At 41.8% G+C, this 18,739-nt stretch overlaps 1 protein-coding gene across 1 annotated transcript in view; it reads right to left on the bottom strand.

Annotated features, from left to right (window-relative positions):
* The window catches only part of lrba (LPS responsive beige-like anchor protein), a 181,634-nt gene that overhangs the window by 133,489 nt on the left and 29,406 nt on the right, over positions 1-18,739 (bottom strand). The window contains 19 exon segments of the mRNA XM_056409971.1: positions 1,523-1,715; positions 1,811-1,934; positions 3,997-4,078; positions 4,410-4,518; positions 5,752-5,844; positions 6,048-6,145; positions 6,771-6,833; positions 7,707-7,786; positions 8,125-8,293; positions 8,676-8,828; positions 9,242-9,350; positions 10,253-10,386; positions 11,757-11,954; positions 12,671-12,817; positions 13,890-14,009; positions 14,766-14,892; positions 15,585-15,706; positions 16,631-16,726; positions 17,710-17,810. Coding sequence (XP_056265946.1) covers positions 1,523-1,715; positions 1,811-1,934; positions 3,997-4,078; positions 4,410-4,518; positions 5,752-5,844; positions 6,048-6,145; positions 6,771-6,833; positions 7,707-7,786; positions 8,125-8,293; positions 8,676-8,828; positions 9,242-9,350; positions 10,253-10,386; positions 11,757-11,954; positions 12,671-12,817; positions 13,890-14,009; positions 14,766-14,892; positions 15,585-15,706; positions 16,631-16,726; positions 17,710-17,810 — 2,318 coding nt within the window.

The raw sequence follows: 18,739 nt of genomic DNA, 5'->3' as shown, positions 1-18,739 counted from the left end.
ACTGAGCGTGCACTTGTGTGTGTGCGTTTGTGTATCTTACATCTTACAGGAGCACGGGTTTATTCACAGTGCTGGGCATTAGAGCCCAAAAGAAACCGCATTAATCTTGTCTGATTATAGGAAAAAAGGCAATTACAGCTCGTGTACGAAGAATAAACTATTTCTGCACAACACCTAACTAGACACTTTGCCACGTTGCAAAGTGAGACCCCGACACTGCAGCTACATGAACAGATGAAACAACAACCTAAGAGGAAAGCAAAATCCTTATATATTAAAAAGAATACATAACATATTGTTAATCCCTCCGAATGATATTAAATTAACACCCTTTTACTGTCCGCAATGCAATGGAATTAAAGATGCGTATTAAAGAGAGGGATTGTACAAATGTTTTAGTGTTACTGTTAAAATAGAGAACATTATAGTTAAGTACGCAAACCTCGGGGGCTGCACGGACACGTGTTAGTTTGTCATAGTTTCACAACGGGCCCGAATGTCTGTGACCTTCTTGCATCAAATACTGCCCTCGACTGCCAATGTGAAGAAGGCTAGACTTTCATTTGTGCACATTTTATTTCCATTGCCGGTTAACGCTGCAGCGAGAAGAGGTGTGAAGAGACATTGGCGGCTTCAGAGCATCCAGCAGACAACACACACACAGCCAACTGCTGCCCTCATTGATCATCTCCCAGGCAGTCTGCCTGTGCCCCCTACTGGACGCCAGCGCTCACAGCAGCCCACGTCTCCTATCACAAGTGCTTCTTTAGCACAGCCTTCAATCTGCCAGGCTCCTTTTTTTCTTCTTTTTTTTTGTTTTTAAACGGACCACAATCTGACACCAACCTCAATTACTTCATTGCTTCAGACGAGAGTAGCGTAACATGATATCAACAGTGAATTTCTTAAGCAGTATTTTGAATTCAGCTTTTGGAAATACGAAGTGCCAGAAGTTTATTTTGTATCTGTGAGAGCCCATACATAAATAAAGAGTGGAAGGGCTGGGGGACTCGGTTCCATTGGTTTGCACTGCAACTCACTTGTAAATTATAATCACTGTATGGTTCCCAAGCTTAATCTGATGGGCACGGAGAGGCCAGGTCCAATTACGACGCTAGAATGTTACCCTACGCGGCGAGTTAGAGGGTCAGACGATAATGCTCTCTAATTTCTTATTTGATGAATCGCACTATGGCAGATTCAAGCTAAACATATGTGTGAGAGAGCCGACGGCTTTGACTGAATACTGCTGTCTGTTTGGCTGCAATCAAACTGGGGAGGAGGGCTACGGTTACAGTCATGTGGTGAATGTTTAGGCTGACAATACTCAAGCAAGATGTGAGTGTGTGTGCAAGTGTCTGTGTGTGTGTGTGTGTGTGTGTGTGTGTTCTTGTGTTTACTGGAGAGAGATAAAGAGTATGAGTTGCATTGGAGAAACAGAATACAAAAAAATCTATAAAAATGACAACAGAGAATCTGTGTCTGACCTGTGTGTGTGTGTGTGTATAATGAGCGCGCTGACCTTGGAGTGGGTGATGGACAGGGTGTCCACCCAGACGCGCCAGCCGCCCCACTCGTATTTGATGGCGTGGTACAGCAGGATGCGGAAGATGGCGTACACCATCTCTGTGATTTTCTGCTCCTCACTGTTCCGCGGGTTGATGAAGCACAGAGAGAGCACCCACTCCTGCCACACAGAGCACTGCAGCAGACTCCTGGAAACAAAAAGGAATCCCACCGGTGGGTAAACAGTGCGTGGGCCGCTGTGTGCGATGCAGTTCTCCATCTCGTGAAGTGGTGGAATTCTCACCTGCGGTTCTCTCGGCTGTTATTGAACAGTTTGATCAGGTCTGACAGAAAGACCTTGCGCACCTCCATGCTCTCGGGGGTTGGGGGAGAGGTCTTCAGCAGCGCGGCTATAATCTTCAGAATTTCTAGAAATACGAACACAAACGGAAGCACTACATGTAAGGATCGAGTAAAAGAAACAAAACATGAACAGTTAACGCCGTCGGGAAATTATGAACAAATTTATTATTCTGTTCTGTGTTGATTGTTTTGTAAAGAAGAACATTATTATTTTAAGATTTTAAAAGTTTGGATTTGAAAACATCCAGCATTCTCCTTGGAAATGAAACCGTGAAGAAAAAAATAATTCACTCCCAGCTGCACACACCTGAAAATCTATGCCTGTGTTAAGAAAAACAGAACGAAGCAGAATAAAGATTGTTTTTAAAAAGGTCCGACCATTGCTCTTCATCATACTGTAATGGTTTTGGTATTGCTTCGAACGAGAGAGCCAGAGGTGCAGGCCCTTGTGGAGGGCTTGGCTTCGGTTAAACCAAAGAGACTGACTGTTTAGATGAATTATCTAGACAATGTCAGTGTCCATTTACTTTGAGTGGAGAGACGGCGGCGGGGCTTGGATTTCACTCGTCTCTTCAGACCTCGGCGCTAACCGATGCCCCCTAGCCCCGGCAGACGCTTGTGTTGTTGCTACGCCTTAGTCACTCAAATTATGAGTCGCTGAACCTTTACCGCCAGAAAATTACCCCGGCATGTACCGGGAATGAGGATGGAGGGATAGCGCATTCCCTTCTTTTTTTTCCATTTGCTCTTGGTTCCTTTCCCTCGAGTTAATTTGAGGGAAACGGTACTTCCTCGGTTTGTTTGATTGGCTCTGACGTTACTAAAGACTGCAATCAGGGGGCCATTTTTGGGAGTTTGTCGCAGATTACATCAAGAGAACGCACGGCAAAGGAGAAACAGACCACCGCTCTGTTGCATAGACTCTGCTCATGTGTACAACCCCATACACGCTTTCTATGATGTATACCGTCTGTCTGGGATGGTTGGGTCGGAGAGTTTTTAACACAACAAAGGCTTAAGATAATCAATGTGTGACTACAGCAGGACCTTGTCAGAGTCGGGCTGGTTGGACGTAAACCTCGGTTGTGATTATGCCGAGTGCTTGGATTTCAAACTGGTTGAAGTGTGTGCACAAAAAGGTGCACGTATGGGTTGAAGCGCCGGTAAAAGAGCGAGGGATATGTTTTTTCTGAGCTGAAACGAATACTTAACATTTCAACATATGAAAGATTTTGTGAGTTGACGTGAAATTGGGGGCAAGTAACTGAAAATATGAGATATGAGAGCTGATTAAAGCTTGGAGTCTTGGTCTCATATGTTGCCGCATATGAAAAATGTGCATGCACCACTGTCACTGGTAATTATGCACAGATACAAAAAAGAAATCATAAAAATATGCAGATTGTGTGTGCAGAGTATATAGTAATACATACATTTAAACGCAGAGCATGTGTGCATTTCAAAACACGTTTCTTCTTTGTCTAAGATGCAAATAATATGACTAAATCTATGTTTAATTATATGATAAAAAAAATATTGTAATCATATTTCAATGACAAAATAATCCGTTAAAAGACTTTTACGATGAGATTTATTTTTGTATTAATACAATTTTGCAACATTTAATATTTACCCCACAAAGTACAGATACTGTACTAACATTATACGATTTAACTACGGTAAATGCATTAAAGCAATAAACTCTAGATTTCCTTCAATACAATTAAATAATTGATTAAATGTATTAAATGCATACATAAACATAATATTTTCAAACAATGAATTAAATCCCATCATAATTCCATTACATACAGCATTTTTTATATGCAAATCACTCCCCACAAAACACGATGCCGACTTCCCATAAAACGAGCAGATGTGGGTATATTTGTCACACAAAGTGTTTGCAGCATCCTCATGCTCGGATTATGCATGACATCTGAGGTACAGTTGTATGAAAGCACCCTCTGGCTGCTAAATTTATGTCCTTCATTTGTTTGACTGTATATAGCGATTGCACCGCTCCATTGGGAATATCCGCTGGTGCAGTGTGGAGCAATAGGTATGCAGAGGGTACGCTGCACGGGATGATTTAAGAGAGTAGTGTGGCGCAGAGGAGGCACTTACGTGGGTTGAGAATCTTCACAGCGGATTCGGGGTCCGGATGCTGTTTATGGATCACTTGAGTGCAGATCTGCTCTGTAAGAATCTACCGGGGGACACAGAGTGGATTCAAGTCATAAATATGCACATCGGTCTTAACAGAGACGCAAACCACACTATGGATTCACAGCGCTATGTATACGTTTCACCATCGCAGACGACACGGCTGAATAATAGTCAAATTAGGTTTCTGCAGGTGGTCAGACACACAGTATATATTTCAACTAACTCATTAAATTGTCATGTTGAATAATGAAATAAATAATCAAAATTAGAAAAAGACAACATTAGTGAAAAAGGCAAACTAAATATTGGCATGCCGTTGAACACAGAGGTTATTGTTGTGTGTCTGGAGAGTACGTTTGCCGAGGACTGACCTCGAAGAGCACGTTGTAGGTTGTCATGGTGAACTGGCTGGAGTGGAGCATCAGGCGCTCGGTGAGCAGTGAGAAAAGGCCATGACTCAGCATGACCTCAAGTTTCCTCCTGATCAGGATATAACGAGGTCAAAGGTCAGTCAGTAAACATCAGTATTTGCGAGAGCACCGTCGTATCGGGAAGCAATGCACTCATTTGTATCTTGATTTCAAAGGTCATATTAAATTACATTTGAAATGTCCCAAAATACTGTACATTTTGAGAAATGACAAGATCTAAATCTGGAGTTTCTGATTAGTCAGAATATTGCAGCGCTTGACATCTGCAGCTGTATAAATCAGCTGAGCTCCAGCTGACATTGGAAATGAAGGAAATAAAAAAAAGAGAATCTCTGCTGATGAAGTAAGAGCAGTTCTTCACAGGAAACTATTTTTATCAATCCTTTCATCTGTTATGGATCAACTCCAATCTTAGTTGTAGCCCAGCTAAAAACTGTGGACTGAGATAGTCTCACGATCAATCTTGCATCTGGAGGACAAGGCTTAAAAACTGTTGCCAAGACCGCTAGAGCTTTTTCTAGTACTGGTTATTAGTGAAAAAATGATTGCATTATGACCCGACTTAGGCAATTTGAGAGAAGTCATCTGGAGCGGAGATTATTATGTTATAGTCGGAGCTTTTAATAAAAAGGAGCAACACTGGATATCATGAGAAAAACGACAACGCAGAAGCAACACATACACATCTAAAGAGTGTTATAAATGACAGGAAATAAGGCCTGATGAAATGCTTCACATTTTCATTTGAGTATATTTTAACAGTGAGGCCTGCAGCTTGATGGAGTTTACAGTACCAGAACCTTTTTTTATTGTGTTATTTAAACGTAGCTGTTTATTGAAATTTGTCTGCAAACTTATATAATATATATACCTCAAATATGATATATAACATCATATTTTACAATTGTACTGTCACTATTAGGAATCGTAAGAATCTGACTTATTATAATAACTACATAAAAACTGAATAATCGCATAAGCAACAGAAAGAAACTTAACCTTTCAGTTATTAATCACTTTATTACTATTAAAATGTAGTTATATGTAGATATCTATATGGATATAAAATTTGACATTTCAAATTCAGACTGAACAGAAATGTTCTAAACTACAACTCTTTGTTTTCGGCCATTTTGCTTTTATTATAGACAAGACAGATATGCTGGATGGGGACGACTTGCTGCAGAAGGCCACAAGCCGGATTCAAACCCAGCTGCAGCTACGGCCCCCACCACACTATGATTCTCTTCAGTGGCAAAGATTTTAGTTTGTGACGACTTACTTTGGTGGCAAGTATTTCAGAAAGTAGCCCAAAACTTTGAGTGTCTGCACTCTTATTCCTTCATTCTTTGAGGCCAGAAGCTTGTAAACCACACTGTGGGGAAAAAAAATACAATCAAATGACTTGCATGCCAACAACTCTCAAAATAGAATTGAATCGGTTTTCCATTTAAAAACTGAGGCAGAATCCACAATCTGAAATGACATTAGAGGGAAGCTACGAAACTTAAATCATTTGAACAAAAACATAGAAAAGAACTATGAGCATCAGTGAATATTATAAACGGTGATTATTACCGAATCCCGTTGCGCTGGTCGAAGGCCTGGACCATGGACTCGGGATGTTCAGACATCAGGGCCACCAACAGTTGCAGTACATCCATGAGATTATCATCCTGATGGGGGGAGAAGAAAGGACTTGAGGCTATTGAGGTGTAAACGTAGAGCAGAGTGAAAACTACTGCATCTGGTGGAGCTGAAGCGAGTCGTCTTTCAAGGGGGAAATGATACGGGATTCTCATTCAGCTGGACATGTAAATACAAGACACAAGTTTAAAAAATGTGCATCATTCACCATTAGCTATTCTTTGGATGTTTAGTTGTGTCAAGTAGCAGCAATAATGTCAGCAGGAAAGGGAGAAAAAGTGTCCAGTAGAAATACCGGATTACATCACGAGCATCTGAAGTGAAGAACTACAACATGTGCTCTGTAAAAATTTAGGGCTGCTACATGTCCGTGGCTTTTCCAGGCATCGTCGTAATCACCCGGTATTCTTACATGGTTGACTGCATTGCTGACTGATTCATTTGTTATGCATCACTCCACTGTAAACAAAGCCACTTCTGTCAAGACGTCTAACTGGCAGACTTGGAGAACTAACAAGGAACAGTGACGCTGCCTTCAGCAACAGGGATCATCTGCTTTAGCTCTGCGGTTCTCATGTGGAGAGGAGCGAGTGCAGTGGAGCTATGTCGCCATCTGCTGGTCAGTGCTGCACGAGCAGGAGTGCACATGCCTACCTCGTGCATGGTAAGGAGGTAGTTGAGGATACTCTGGAGCTCGTCTTCCTTCACTCCAAAATCCTAGAAATATAATTGCACAAATCATATCACAGGTGTTTCTCCGGAGTCCCCAGTGTGTTACCCCCCTACACCAGATGATACATGTTAGACATCAGCACAGCTTTGGGACAACTGTAGGCAAACGGTATATTAAAACCATCCCGTACTTGTAAATATGACCATATATCCTAATGAAGTGACTATTTCAGGATAGACTCAAAAACATTTCACACACAAGAAGAAAAAAAATGGAAACAATCCCAACTAATGAGCATGACCAAAGATGGAAATGCATTCATTTCTCATTTCACTCTCAAATAACGAGATGAGGACATGAAAAAAAGAAGAAAAAAAAGAATACAACAATTGCATTACACGCAAAACCTCCAGGCAATTTCTATACTCACATCAACACATTATAATAACCCATCAATGTGCCACGCTCTAGTGGTTATATATAGAGAAGAAAACACATTTACAGTTGTAAAAAACAGTGAAAGCAGAAATTTTAACTTTTTATAGATTTTGACTTAGTTCAAAAAGGCTTACATTTTTTTCTTTTTAAGTACCCTCTTACAATATTAACCGGAGCATATTTTTGAGCAATAGACAAATGTAATTAAGGCAAAATCCCCCCGCTCACATCTACAGAGCGTGAACTGCACTTGCTGTTTACGCAGCAGCTAGTTTGCTCTTCAGCATATTGAGTGCTGCAACTCAAATGCAATTACAGAGCAGCAATATAAATAGACACACTATCTGCCACTCGTACCATCAGTACACGTAATAATCGGATTCAAATGTGCCAGATTCCTCAAGTGACTCAATAATACAAGTCCATTTGGATTGTTGATGCTGGTTTTTGGGGGGGGGGCTTTGGCAACATGAACGTACCTTCATGATGAGCTGCTTGACAAACAACAACAGAAAGGCTCGCAAAGAAAGGATCTCCTTCTGGTTCGGCCTCGGACCATCTGAAAACCCCAAATGGCAAACAATGCCTGTTAGTAGTAGCAGATTACGGAGCAACAGAGCACGATTCAGGGGGATGAAGCAAGAATTCATAACAAGATCAATCTACACTTTGAAAAGCAAAGTGGATTCATCAAATGAAGGGCAGTGAAAAGTGTGAGTGTTGGTGCACCATGTGTTTATTAGTGTGTCTGCTTAATTATGTGCACATGTAAAACCTTACATGCATGATCTGTACATGTATTTGAAAGGTGGCCAGAAGAGAGAACACGTGACATCAGTCGTGGTCAATTACAGCACAACATTAGAGTATATTTATGCATGTCGTGTGCATCCTCACCGAGGCCTTTGGGCACGAATCCGCTGCGGTCCTGGGGGTTGACGACCCAGTAGTAGTATTTCAGTGTGTGCATGACCTGAAGGACAGTGCCCACCCTGCGAATGGTGTTGTAGATGTTCACCGTGCTGATGAACTCTGTTGCTAGGTAAGTGTAGAGAGTCAGTTGCACCTGCAGAAGACAAACACACGCATGAAAACAGGCACTTGGAGGTTTTAGTGGAATAATTAGGTTTTTAGTGTGTCCTAGCCTCCAAGCCCCTCGGGATTGTAGTCAAGCCATTGTCATTTAATTAGCAATCACTGACTCACAGGTTGAGGGAAAACCGTAAAATCGGAGCTGAACTCTAAAACACTTAAAGTAAAATGTAGGGCAAAACCCTACAGAGCAAGAGAGGGGGATGACATCTATGGAGGTCTGTGTGGGCGTCTGGATGTTGTAACTGATATGTGTGCGTCTTATCTACATGTGTATACCTCCATCTTTACAAACGGAACTAAATGCATAAGAACGTGCTGCGGTGTGTATATATATATATATATATACATGTTACCTTGGCAGGGGCATGGATCCAGATGGCAGGGTTGAACAAAATGTGGTCACAAAGCTGCTTGAGCAGCAAGATGCCATTCTTCAAGTTGCTAAGGTATCTGGAAAAGGCCAACACAATGTCCAGGACAGGCCGCGTCACATGCACCTTGGAAGACTGGAGAACAGACAGGGTGGAGAAGAAAAAAAGGGCCACAATAGAAGGGGAGAGGAGGGGGGGGGGGGGAGTGATATGTCAGTGAGGAGTCAAAGGCATGGAGAGCAAAAAGGGGTACAGCACAAAAAAGGGATGGGAAAGGACACATGCAGAGAAAGCTGGGGAGGAGCTCCTCTTCTGCCTAACAAACACACAAGCCAGCTGTGACCTACAAACACAGCTGAGGGAAAACAAAGTGGGTCTCATTTTAAGCGCTGGTATTGGTGTGTGCCTGTGTTGGTGTGTTGGTGGCGTTGAGGGACTCCGGATCGGCTGTTCTGCTGCGCTGGCTTCATTACGTGCAGCTACTGGTTCGGGAGGAAGGCTCTCTGGTGTATTTCTTCACCAGCTGAGCCCATTTGCGTTTGTCTTACCTTCTCCAGGGTGTAGCCAATGACGAGGAAACCTTTGCAGGCCAGGACCTGCTCTTGCATAGCCACCGAGTTCTTCAAGAGCTCCATCACAAAGGATAGCAAAGTGCAGCTAAGAGGCCCACAGAGAGAGAACGAGAGAGAGAGAGACTGAGTTAGACAGTGACAATAATCTATGGAAGCTGCTGACAAAGCTCTGAGTGTGAAGGGCATATCCTGCATGAAACTTGATTGAATGAGGGTGTCGTGTCCCCAATGCGTTGGGACAGATTATAGTTAGCATCAGCTTGAGGGCAGTGCATACAACAACGTTGCAAATTCATAAGCAAGATGGCCTCACGACTTTCATGCTCGGCATTACGTCAAAACCTGATTTGCAGCCGCTTTTAAAATGTGCTGGTCTCTATTTGACAGAATGTCGTAGGCAGGCACAGACAGCAGTGTTCCCTGATAAGCCATCAGTGTTAGACAATTCATTTAGTCCGTGCACCAGCCATACAAAAAGTTACTGACATTGTTGGTGATATTTTAGCCTGACATTATGTTTTACATCAAATTTCAGAACTTATTCTAGATTTTAGGTTATCTGTTGACCATTTAGAACCAACTAATCATTTACCTGAGCACATTGCTTACAGGAAATAAACTTAGGGAGAACACTGGATCCGGTGTCAACTTTAAATTCGTCTCATCCACCTTATCGTCTCACATGCAGTAATATATTTCTATTCAAAAGGAGTAATCCAGCAATTTAGTATGCACTGGTTAAAATGTATGTACTATTATAAAGATTTTTTTTTTTTTAAGGTCAAAACAAAAGCAGCAGAGGTAATGTAGACTTTTCTTTAAAGATCCGTCGTTACAAATTGGCAGAATGTTTCAATTTAGTATCAGCGTTTATATTTATACTTAGTTTGTGACATATCACATGGCTCGATGCATAATATAAAAACATGAGCAATAAAGGATCAAATAAAATAAAAAAACACCACATTTCATGGAGTGTATGGTTACCAGACAGAGGTGTCCAGCTCGTGGCTGTGAGGCTGGCAATAATCCAGCTGTGCAAACAGAGGGAAGAGGACCTGCATGCCGCCGATAGAGTGTATGCCACTCTGGACAGAGTGAGTGACCACAGCCTTCACGTCCTGCAGAAACAAACAGACGAGTGAGCAACACACATATTTGCTCTGGTGATCAGTTGTGTCCACTACATTAGTTTCATATGTTGACATATTTTAAAGTATTTGCAGGTAGTAGCACAGGCAAAATCAAATAAAATGTTGATTATTGATCATACCGCTGCAGTCTGCTTTTCATCCCAACAGGCACAAAATGCAATGGACCTTTTGAATCTTTGAAAACTAGTAAGTACTCAAACCATGAGTTCCAAAAGACATGCTCAATGTTTGAAAGGAAAAAAACAATTCAAGATCTCAATACTAAGTGTTTTGTTTTCATTTGTTGGAAAATGTTCTTTTCTTTAAATGTTTAGCAGTCAGTTGGTGTCTGTGTTATTTTATGTTGCAACGTCAAAAGAGGCGTGACAAAACATTTTCCTCTCTATTAGATTGGAATTTGCTAAGCATGGCATAGTAAAGCTGAAAATATAGGTCACATTCATTCATATTTCACACACTGTGTGCGTGCGTGCGTACAGCTATCTTCGTGAGGACCTATTTTCGTTTTTAACTTTCAGAGTGAGGCCATTTATGGAAAGCAAGGATATTTTGCTCAGTCCTCACTTGGTAGACCTTCAAAAGCCTGTTGGAGCATTCAGACATGGTTTTAATGTTACGGATAAAGGCAGGTACTTTGTTGTGTGTGTGTGTGTGTGTGTGTGTGTGTGTGTGTGTGTGTGTGTGTGTGTGTGTGTGTGTTCACATGCACATTGGTGTGATGGAGAAAAACATATGGTGTGTGCGTGGCAGCAAACGCCTCAGGACAGAAATCATGTTCTTTAATGAGAGGGCATGAGAGAAAACTCAATTAGTGCTAAAGAAAAGACATCGTTGTGAGAGTGTTGGTGTGTGGGTGGGTTGGATGTGTGTATGTATTTGTAAATATCATATGGAAAACTTCCACAAAGTTCACCATCAACATCTGACATGAGAAAGGCACAACTACTTGTAAGCTAAACCCTCAGTTTCTAATTCCACAGTTAAAAGCCAGGATGGCATTCTTCAGCAGCTGCAGCAGCCTGGCGAGCGCAACACTTTTGCACCTCTGTCCTAATGAGGCCATTAAAATGAAAAGATGCCAACTGGGCCCCTTTCATTATAACATAGGACACAAAATAAAGTAAAGAGTGGTAGATATGGAACCGTGGGAGGAAAGCAGCAGGCGTTCAGGTGGCGAATGAATTTGCACCGGCATTGCTTTTTATGTCAGCATGGTGATTTCAGGTTAAATTAAAACAATTTAAAAAAGTGGCAATCCTAGCAATGTCAACTCCAACGCCAAGGGGAATGACTATCAATGGATATATAAGCAAGTGTTACATTCAAGGCATAATTACCTGGAGCATGAGTGCGTGGGGTGAGTGGATGAAAATGGAGGCGTTGTCCCTGGGGGAGGACTCAAGGCAGAGCTGGGCATCTGTGGCTCGGGGGTTATAAGCGAAGGAAATAGAAGAAGATAGCTTGCCATCATACAGCAAGAGCTTGTGATGCACCGCAAACAGTAGGTCGCTCTCTGCTTTGTACTTGAATGTGCCCTGAAGAGAAGGAAGTAGAAGGGCGGGACATTTAGTGGTTAGAGGAGTCATGATGCATTAAAAGAGAACTTTGATCTTCATTTTCACAGAACTAGAATCAAACTCTCCCACACACGTACATTAAGTTGAGGCTAACACAAAATGGAAGTGTCAAAGACTAAAACAACTATTTAAACTCATCAGACAGCCCTGGACAATGACAGTCAAACTTTCCATCAAAGTGATTCTGGCCATTGGCGATACAGCATACGAAAGGCATGCAGAGACAAATAGTTACTACTTTATTTTTGGGGGTTTTGCATCTTTCTTGAGTATCTGCCTGTGTATAGTAGCTCTTGTTTGGGTTTGTGTATATACTTGCTCTAAAGGTTTACATCATTGTCCATACATTGTGGCCCTTAAACTCCAGCAAATATAACAGAGCATACATATAAAAATAAAAAATAATATATATATATATATATATAAAAGAGAATATCATGGACTCAACCAGGTAAATCAAACGTAAATAATCTGCTGCCAGGTGTTATGTGACAGCTAGTCCATATTTCTCATTAGACAATGGAAAGCCTATCCAACCAATAAATTATCCCTCTTTTTTTCCTTTTAGGATACTCCTCCATATGTAAAAACAAAACACATCCAGCTTCATAAAAGCTATTTTGATCTATATAATGGATCATTTGACAGACATCTCAGGTGTTATGGCTTCCAACCTGGTAACCCGATCCCAGCTGAAAGATAGCCAGGACCTGAGCAGCGCTCAGAGCCTCTCCAAACAGGTACACGGCTCCCATCTGTCCGCAGAACACGCGGTTGACATCGGCTGTCTCAGAGGATCCCAGGAAACACTTGTCAAACGTCTGTGGCAGGAAGGATGTTGGAGGTAGGAAGAAAGGAAGAAGGAAAAAAAACACAGAAATAGAAAATTAAAGATAAAGACAGTAAGACAGGAGGTAAGGATAATTAGAAAGAGACAAAAAGTAGCCAGAAAGAACATAAGGCATATTCATGTGAAGACTCCCTATAATTGGCAACACACAGGGTTGAACTATAAGCAGACTGTGGCTACCATGATAATGGTCCATCTTCCTGTGGTTACGGTCAGTGATGCATAAGCAGTCGTGTTGAGAACGATGAGGCCACATCTAAATCAAGATGCTAATTTGTTTTCGGACATACAGACACATCTAGAGGATTAAACTTCACTGCAGAGGCGTTTTCATTCCTAACTAAATTTGATTTAAGAAGCTCACAACTCGGCATGACAGAAAGCAATCCGGGAGACTGTGACAGAGTTCATGTGGGGTTGTCTGAGAGGAGCAGGGTGGGAATGTGTAGTCATTTTCCACTCTACCATTCATGCTAAAAGATGAAAAGAATGGTTTCACCCCACAAGCCCTCTGAAAGAAAACAGAGATAGTATGTATATATATATATATTAGAGATATCTGTGAGCAAGGTTTATTTTTCAGTTTTTGGGTCAGGCACCTGCGGCAATATCTTGTTCAGAAATGTATATTTGACAAAGATCTGTACCCTGCACCCACATGACCAACACTAACCTAGCTGCATGTAGAACAGTACAAATACAATCCTTCCAGAGGTTTCATGCAGTCGTTTTTATGGTAAAAACAACACAAAGTTGTGGTTTCAGGGGGAGTGTTAGCCAGACTATTTCTCGGTGCAGTGACTTCCACTGTTCACACTCTTTAGGCTAGGAAGCTAATCTGCTGCAGTTTAATATTTAGCGTGACGGACGAGAGCAGTGTAAATGCTTTCATCCGACTCTCGGCGAGAGAAGCAAATAACAGAAATTGTAAAAGTTTAAACGATATGTTCCTTTCAACTATTATTCATGAGAATATGTTCAGATTTTGTGAGCGTGTGATGGTCCCTATTGTGGCAAAAGATGTTTGAAATTATTCTACTTACGTCACTGGTGTTGACAAACCAGGCGATGTCTCCAAAGGAAGCCAGTTCCCCGTTCACATAGCAGCTAATCTCACTGTGTTGCCAGCGGTTGTAGACGTGAACCAGAGACACCATGTACCACTGCAAAAACAAAAACAAGCAGACTCTCACTAAGCCCAACTCCTACTGAATATCTAAAGTATCAATCTCACACACACACATACACACACACCACAAGATATCAATAAGTCAGCATGCCGTATTTTATTGGCCTGCTTCCATCAAGTTTCAGGACGGCCCTCTAGCTACGATCCCACCTAGATCCTACTTAGACTTCCGGCTTCGTCCTCAGCCTTACAGCCAGCGAAATGGGTTATCGATGTTACCACAGTGAAATAGGTTATTATGGTTTCTTCCGGACATGAAATAAGGCATTAAAAATAGAGTGAAAAATCAACTAAAATGAGTTCTGGGTCCTCCTGAGGTTTATTGAGGTAAGTTGGTGCCTTCAAGCCCAGGGGAAGGAGGAGGATGTTTCAAATTGTCCACTGCAATGGTCTTCCGCGTGTGCCGTGCCTGGAAGGGACTGGGAGTATTGGATCATCCTTCTCTCCCGTTGCCCTCATTCCTCCTGCTTCTAGTCTGGCTTCTCCCAAGAGTCCGGTAAGATGTGACAGTTCTTTCTTACAGCGAGGTCCAGATTTATCGTGTGCGCACGCGTGTGTGTGTGTGTGTGTGTGTCTGTGTGTGTAAAGTGATTGATTATGTGTGTGCCGACATGTGATTTTATTGAACTATCTACATTGACATTTCCAGGCATTGCCTTTATGTGTGCATGAATGTTCGGTTCCTTCACCGAACCAGTGCCAGTACTGTGCTTTGTGTTTTGTTCCTTACCTTCTGTGGTTTGAAGTCGTACTTTACACAGTGCTGGAATCCTTTCCCCTTCGATTTTAATGAGGTCACTATCAAACATCCACCCACAAAGTGTGCAGAGTAGCCCATGCCTTTATTGGTGCGAAAACTGAAACGAAATAAACGGAAAATACAAACAGTTTTAGTGAGGCTGCTCAAATTCATGCCGACGACATTCAATGGTCAAATGGGTGATAGTGTTCTATTGTCATATTAATAACTTAAAAAGGGTCTCCAATTAATAAAGATAGGAAACAACCATTTCTCAACTTCAGACTCTTCCCATCTTTCCACACGTCCCGGTATTCAGTGAATTCACCTTTTTATTTTAAATTTGTTTTAAGGGCTGAAGAGGAGCTTTTATTACAGATTCAAGCCATCTAGCTTGGTTTGAATTATCACAAACTCCTAAACAGATCCCTGATGTACAGATTAGATTCGACAGAATTGTATTATTGGTTGAAAAGAAAAACAACCAACCCTCGGCTCCTCAGAGAGGAAGCAAAGGATGAAGAGACAGGAAAGATGGAGGGAGACGCACAACCATTTTTCATCCGAGAGGCTGGAGGCTGCACTTCTGACGCACATTAAATGCATTTTTGAAAGAGACATTTAGTTAAAGCTCGCACCCATGTAACACCATCTTTTATGCAATCCCCCTCTCCATTTGTCATTCACACTATAAATGTGCACTACTTCGTTGACCCATTTCTGCATTCTATAGATAGTAAGTTCAAACTTAATTAAACATTTAAATGAAAAACAAAGGTTTACGAGTCAAAGAACAGTATCGGTACCTACCAGTACAGGTAAGGCTTGTCTTTGTCTACGTTGATGTTGTTGAGAGGATCCATGCGGATCCATGTGTGGAACGTAAACCCATTCTGGTACGGCCATTTAGCTATAGGAGGCAGAGCTATTGCCTGTTAGGTGGGGGGGTGGGGGGGATCAAATAAACAAAAACTGCAGGTTAGTACAAAAGGCATTACGCTGCTGACAAACTCTGATAAATACTAATAGAATTCAGATCAACCAAATCAGAGCCAAACTCATCTGGCCGACTTGTAGACTTCCACACAGAAAGCACCGTCCCCAATGCAATGGAGGTTATAAACAGAAGGTGGCCACCACATACACGGGCATGGGGTCTACTCCAACCAGAAACACAATAAAGGTCGTCTGGTACTTAAATTAACAAATTATGCATCGACAGAAAAACCGGATAAGGACACAGCCCGTGTTCGCACCATAATACAGATGAAAAGGAACACGGCAGAGGTTTTGAATAAACTAATATGCAAGCAAGATACGGACGAAATTCTCACAGCACGATTTTAATAGTCCAAAGATGAATAGCCAACAGCCACTATATAATATATTTGTAGATAGATACTTCACAACAGTTGCACAAAATTTCAATATCCTTTCAGGCCTGAGAAGGGTCTGCGATTTAATGGCAGATTAGATAATGACCAAGAGAATATGTAAAGCTTATCAATTAGAGAATAACTGCACGGGTCAGTGAACGGCTGGTTCACAGGGAAACAGCATAGAAAGCACCAACTATAAAAGGATTCAGAAGAGATAATGATGTAATATCCCCTCTTTCTCCTTCTCATTAGTCGAAAATAGAACGTCTATATATTGTACATGGTGGAAGTCCGTCATGGGCTCAACATTAATGTAACATTAGTATTGAGTAGATGTACTGAAACATTCAAAAGAGCAGTCCAGCACTCACTTCTAAATTCATGGCTGTCAGCTCATCATCTATGTGCAAATACACTTAAAAAGGGAGCGGTTTTCCATTCTGCCATTTCACGGTTGACATTTTGTCGGATACTCACAGCTGCATTTGTCCCAGGGAAGCTGAAGAACGAGTCGGGGCCATGCCTGTGAGCCATGCACTTCAGAACAGACAGAAGCTTCACTGCATGACACGGCTGAGGAAAAGAAGAACACAAAAACACGCAACGATCATTGGAGACGGGCATTCACGTGAACCCGAGTTACACACATATACCGTTTAGGCATGAAGCCACAAATGGAAAAAAGCAAGAGCAGCTTTGGTTCCGCTTGTTCTAAATTTACTCAGACTTTGACATCCAGCTAGACTTACTCAGCAGCACACTCAGGATGCAGTAGTATCTTCATTTACTACATAATATACTAATTGTGTACATACATTGTGTAATGAAAAAGTGAGGACCCTAACTATACGTTGCTCTAACACACAGAAGTCAGATACTGGAACTCAATCCGTGGGAGTGATACAAATTCATGTATAATTTTACGATTGTCAACAAGCTTGTGGTTTATGGTGTTCAGTACCAGAGCACTTCATTATTAAAGTTCTGCACTCATCCCATCCGTAACGTCTCCCAAGATACTTCACACAAAACAAAATGGAGAGAGGAGTGGTGACATGGCCCACTTGAAAGTGGGAGAGTGAGGGGAAATTTATAAGCATGAAAGCAACTCGCACTATTTCCTCGACAACTTCATTATTGTCGGTGATCGATGGGTTACTTTCCCTCTCATCCTCTGTGTCACTGGTCCTGCCTGCACGTCGTAACTTATCTTCTGCACAACTATCATACATCTGGAGTTCACTGTGGCTATTCCCTGATAGGAAAACACAACAACTCAAGCAGACTATTTTAGAAAACTCTTCTTCAACAACTGTGAAACAGCAATGGGTTTTAACATTATGGACTTTGTATTTATTTATTCAATTTCAGAGTTTTTGGGTAATCTCACAAACAACCTCACGTGCGAAGTAGTATTTCGGTTTCACGTGATTTATCTCGTCTCGGTGACGAGGGCAATGGCCTGTGGGACGGCAGTACTTGAAGTGTTGCTCGCACATTCCTCATGCTGGTCCCAGACAACCTAGGCGGCTCACTGTGGCAGACCTCTGACTCACCCACTGGCCGTTCTCCCCTTGCAGTTTGCTGAAGAAGAGCTTCAGCTCCTTCACCGTGATGCTGTAGCTGGCGAGGACGCCCAACATGTCCACCAGTAGGTCTGCAGGACACACACAGTCATAAAGGGGTTAAACATGACACGTTGCAACACAAGTGACAGTTTGCTAAAAAACTTCAAGGATATAATCATTCATATTGCAAGTATTATAGTCCTTATTGGCCTTTTGTTAATCTAAATATGACAGTGAAGCTACAGCTATAAGCAGCTGAGCATCTAAGTCGAAGAAAAGTAGATGAGCAAGACCAGGGGAAAAAAAGACTTAAAATACAGCCTCTTTCATTCGGTAATACTGGCTAATGATGAGGCATGGTATGACAGATATACGACTAGTGAGCACGTACACAACCCTTGGTTCAAATCTCCAAATATAATGATGAGTGCCAGACTGTTTTATCTGGCTAGTCTTTTTCCCCTTTAATACTTGTATTTCAGAAGAGCTCGTTTATGTGAAGAGAAGAAACTTTTTGCAAATGTTTTATGACAAAAGTTGGGACGCCCTGGTGACCTAGTTTAAGGCATTGATCATAAAATACAACAACCACGGTTGAAAGTCCAGCATGGGACCATTGTTGCCCGTCCTTCCTATCTCCATTTCCTGTCAGCTTATACCATCTATAAAAGGTAATAATGCACACAGATATTGAAAAAGAAACAGTTTATAATTCGTAAAGCTTCAAATAAAAGGCATTTTCTCTTGTAAATGTGTATCAACAGTTCTACTGTACTGTATGGCACCCTTCTTAGGGAGAGGACAATGCATTTGTTCTGTGGTAAATGTCCCGATGAACATTACTTCCAGCTGCCTCGTTACTGCTGGGCAAAATCGCCTTCGCTCGACTGCACAAACCCTCTAGGCCAGCGCCGTTCTAGCAAGCAAAAGTTCACCGAGCCGAACACTGCAGGATTAATTCAGACTAATTTGCAGATGGGCATCAGACTAGACCGACACTCCGGGGAGACGGTACAGG

The sequence above is a fragment of the Pseudoliparis swirei genome, chromosome 24 (genome assembly GCF_029220125.1).
Source record: "Pseudoliparis swirei isolate HS2019 ecotype Mariana Trench chromosome 24, NWPU_hadal_v1, whole genome shotgun sequence".
NCBI lineage: Eukaryota > Metazoa > Chordata > Actinopteri > Perciformes > Liparidae > Pseudoliparis > Pseudoliparis swirei.
Note: the sequence above shows the minus strand (reverse complement) of the source record. Positions and strands in the feature narration are given on the sequence as shown.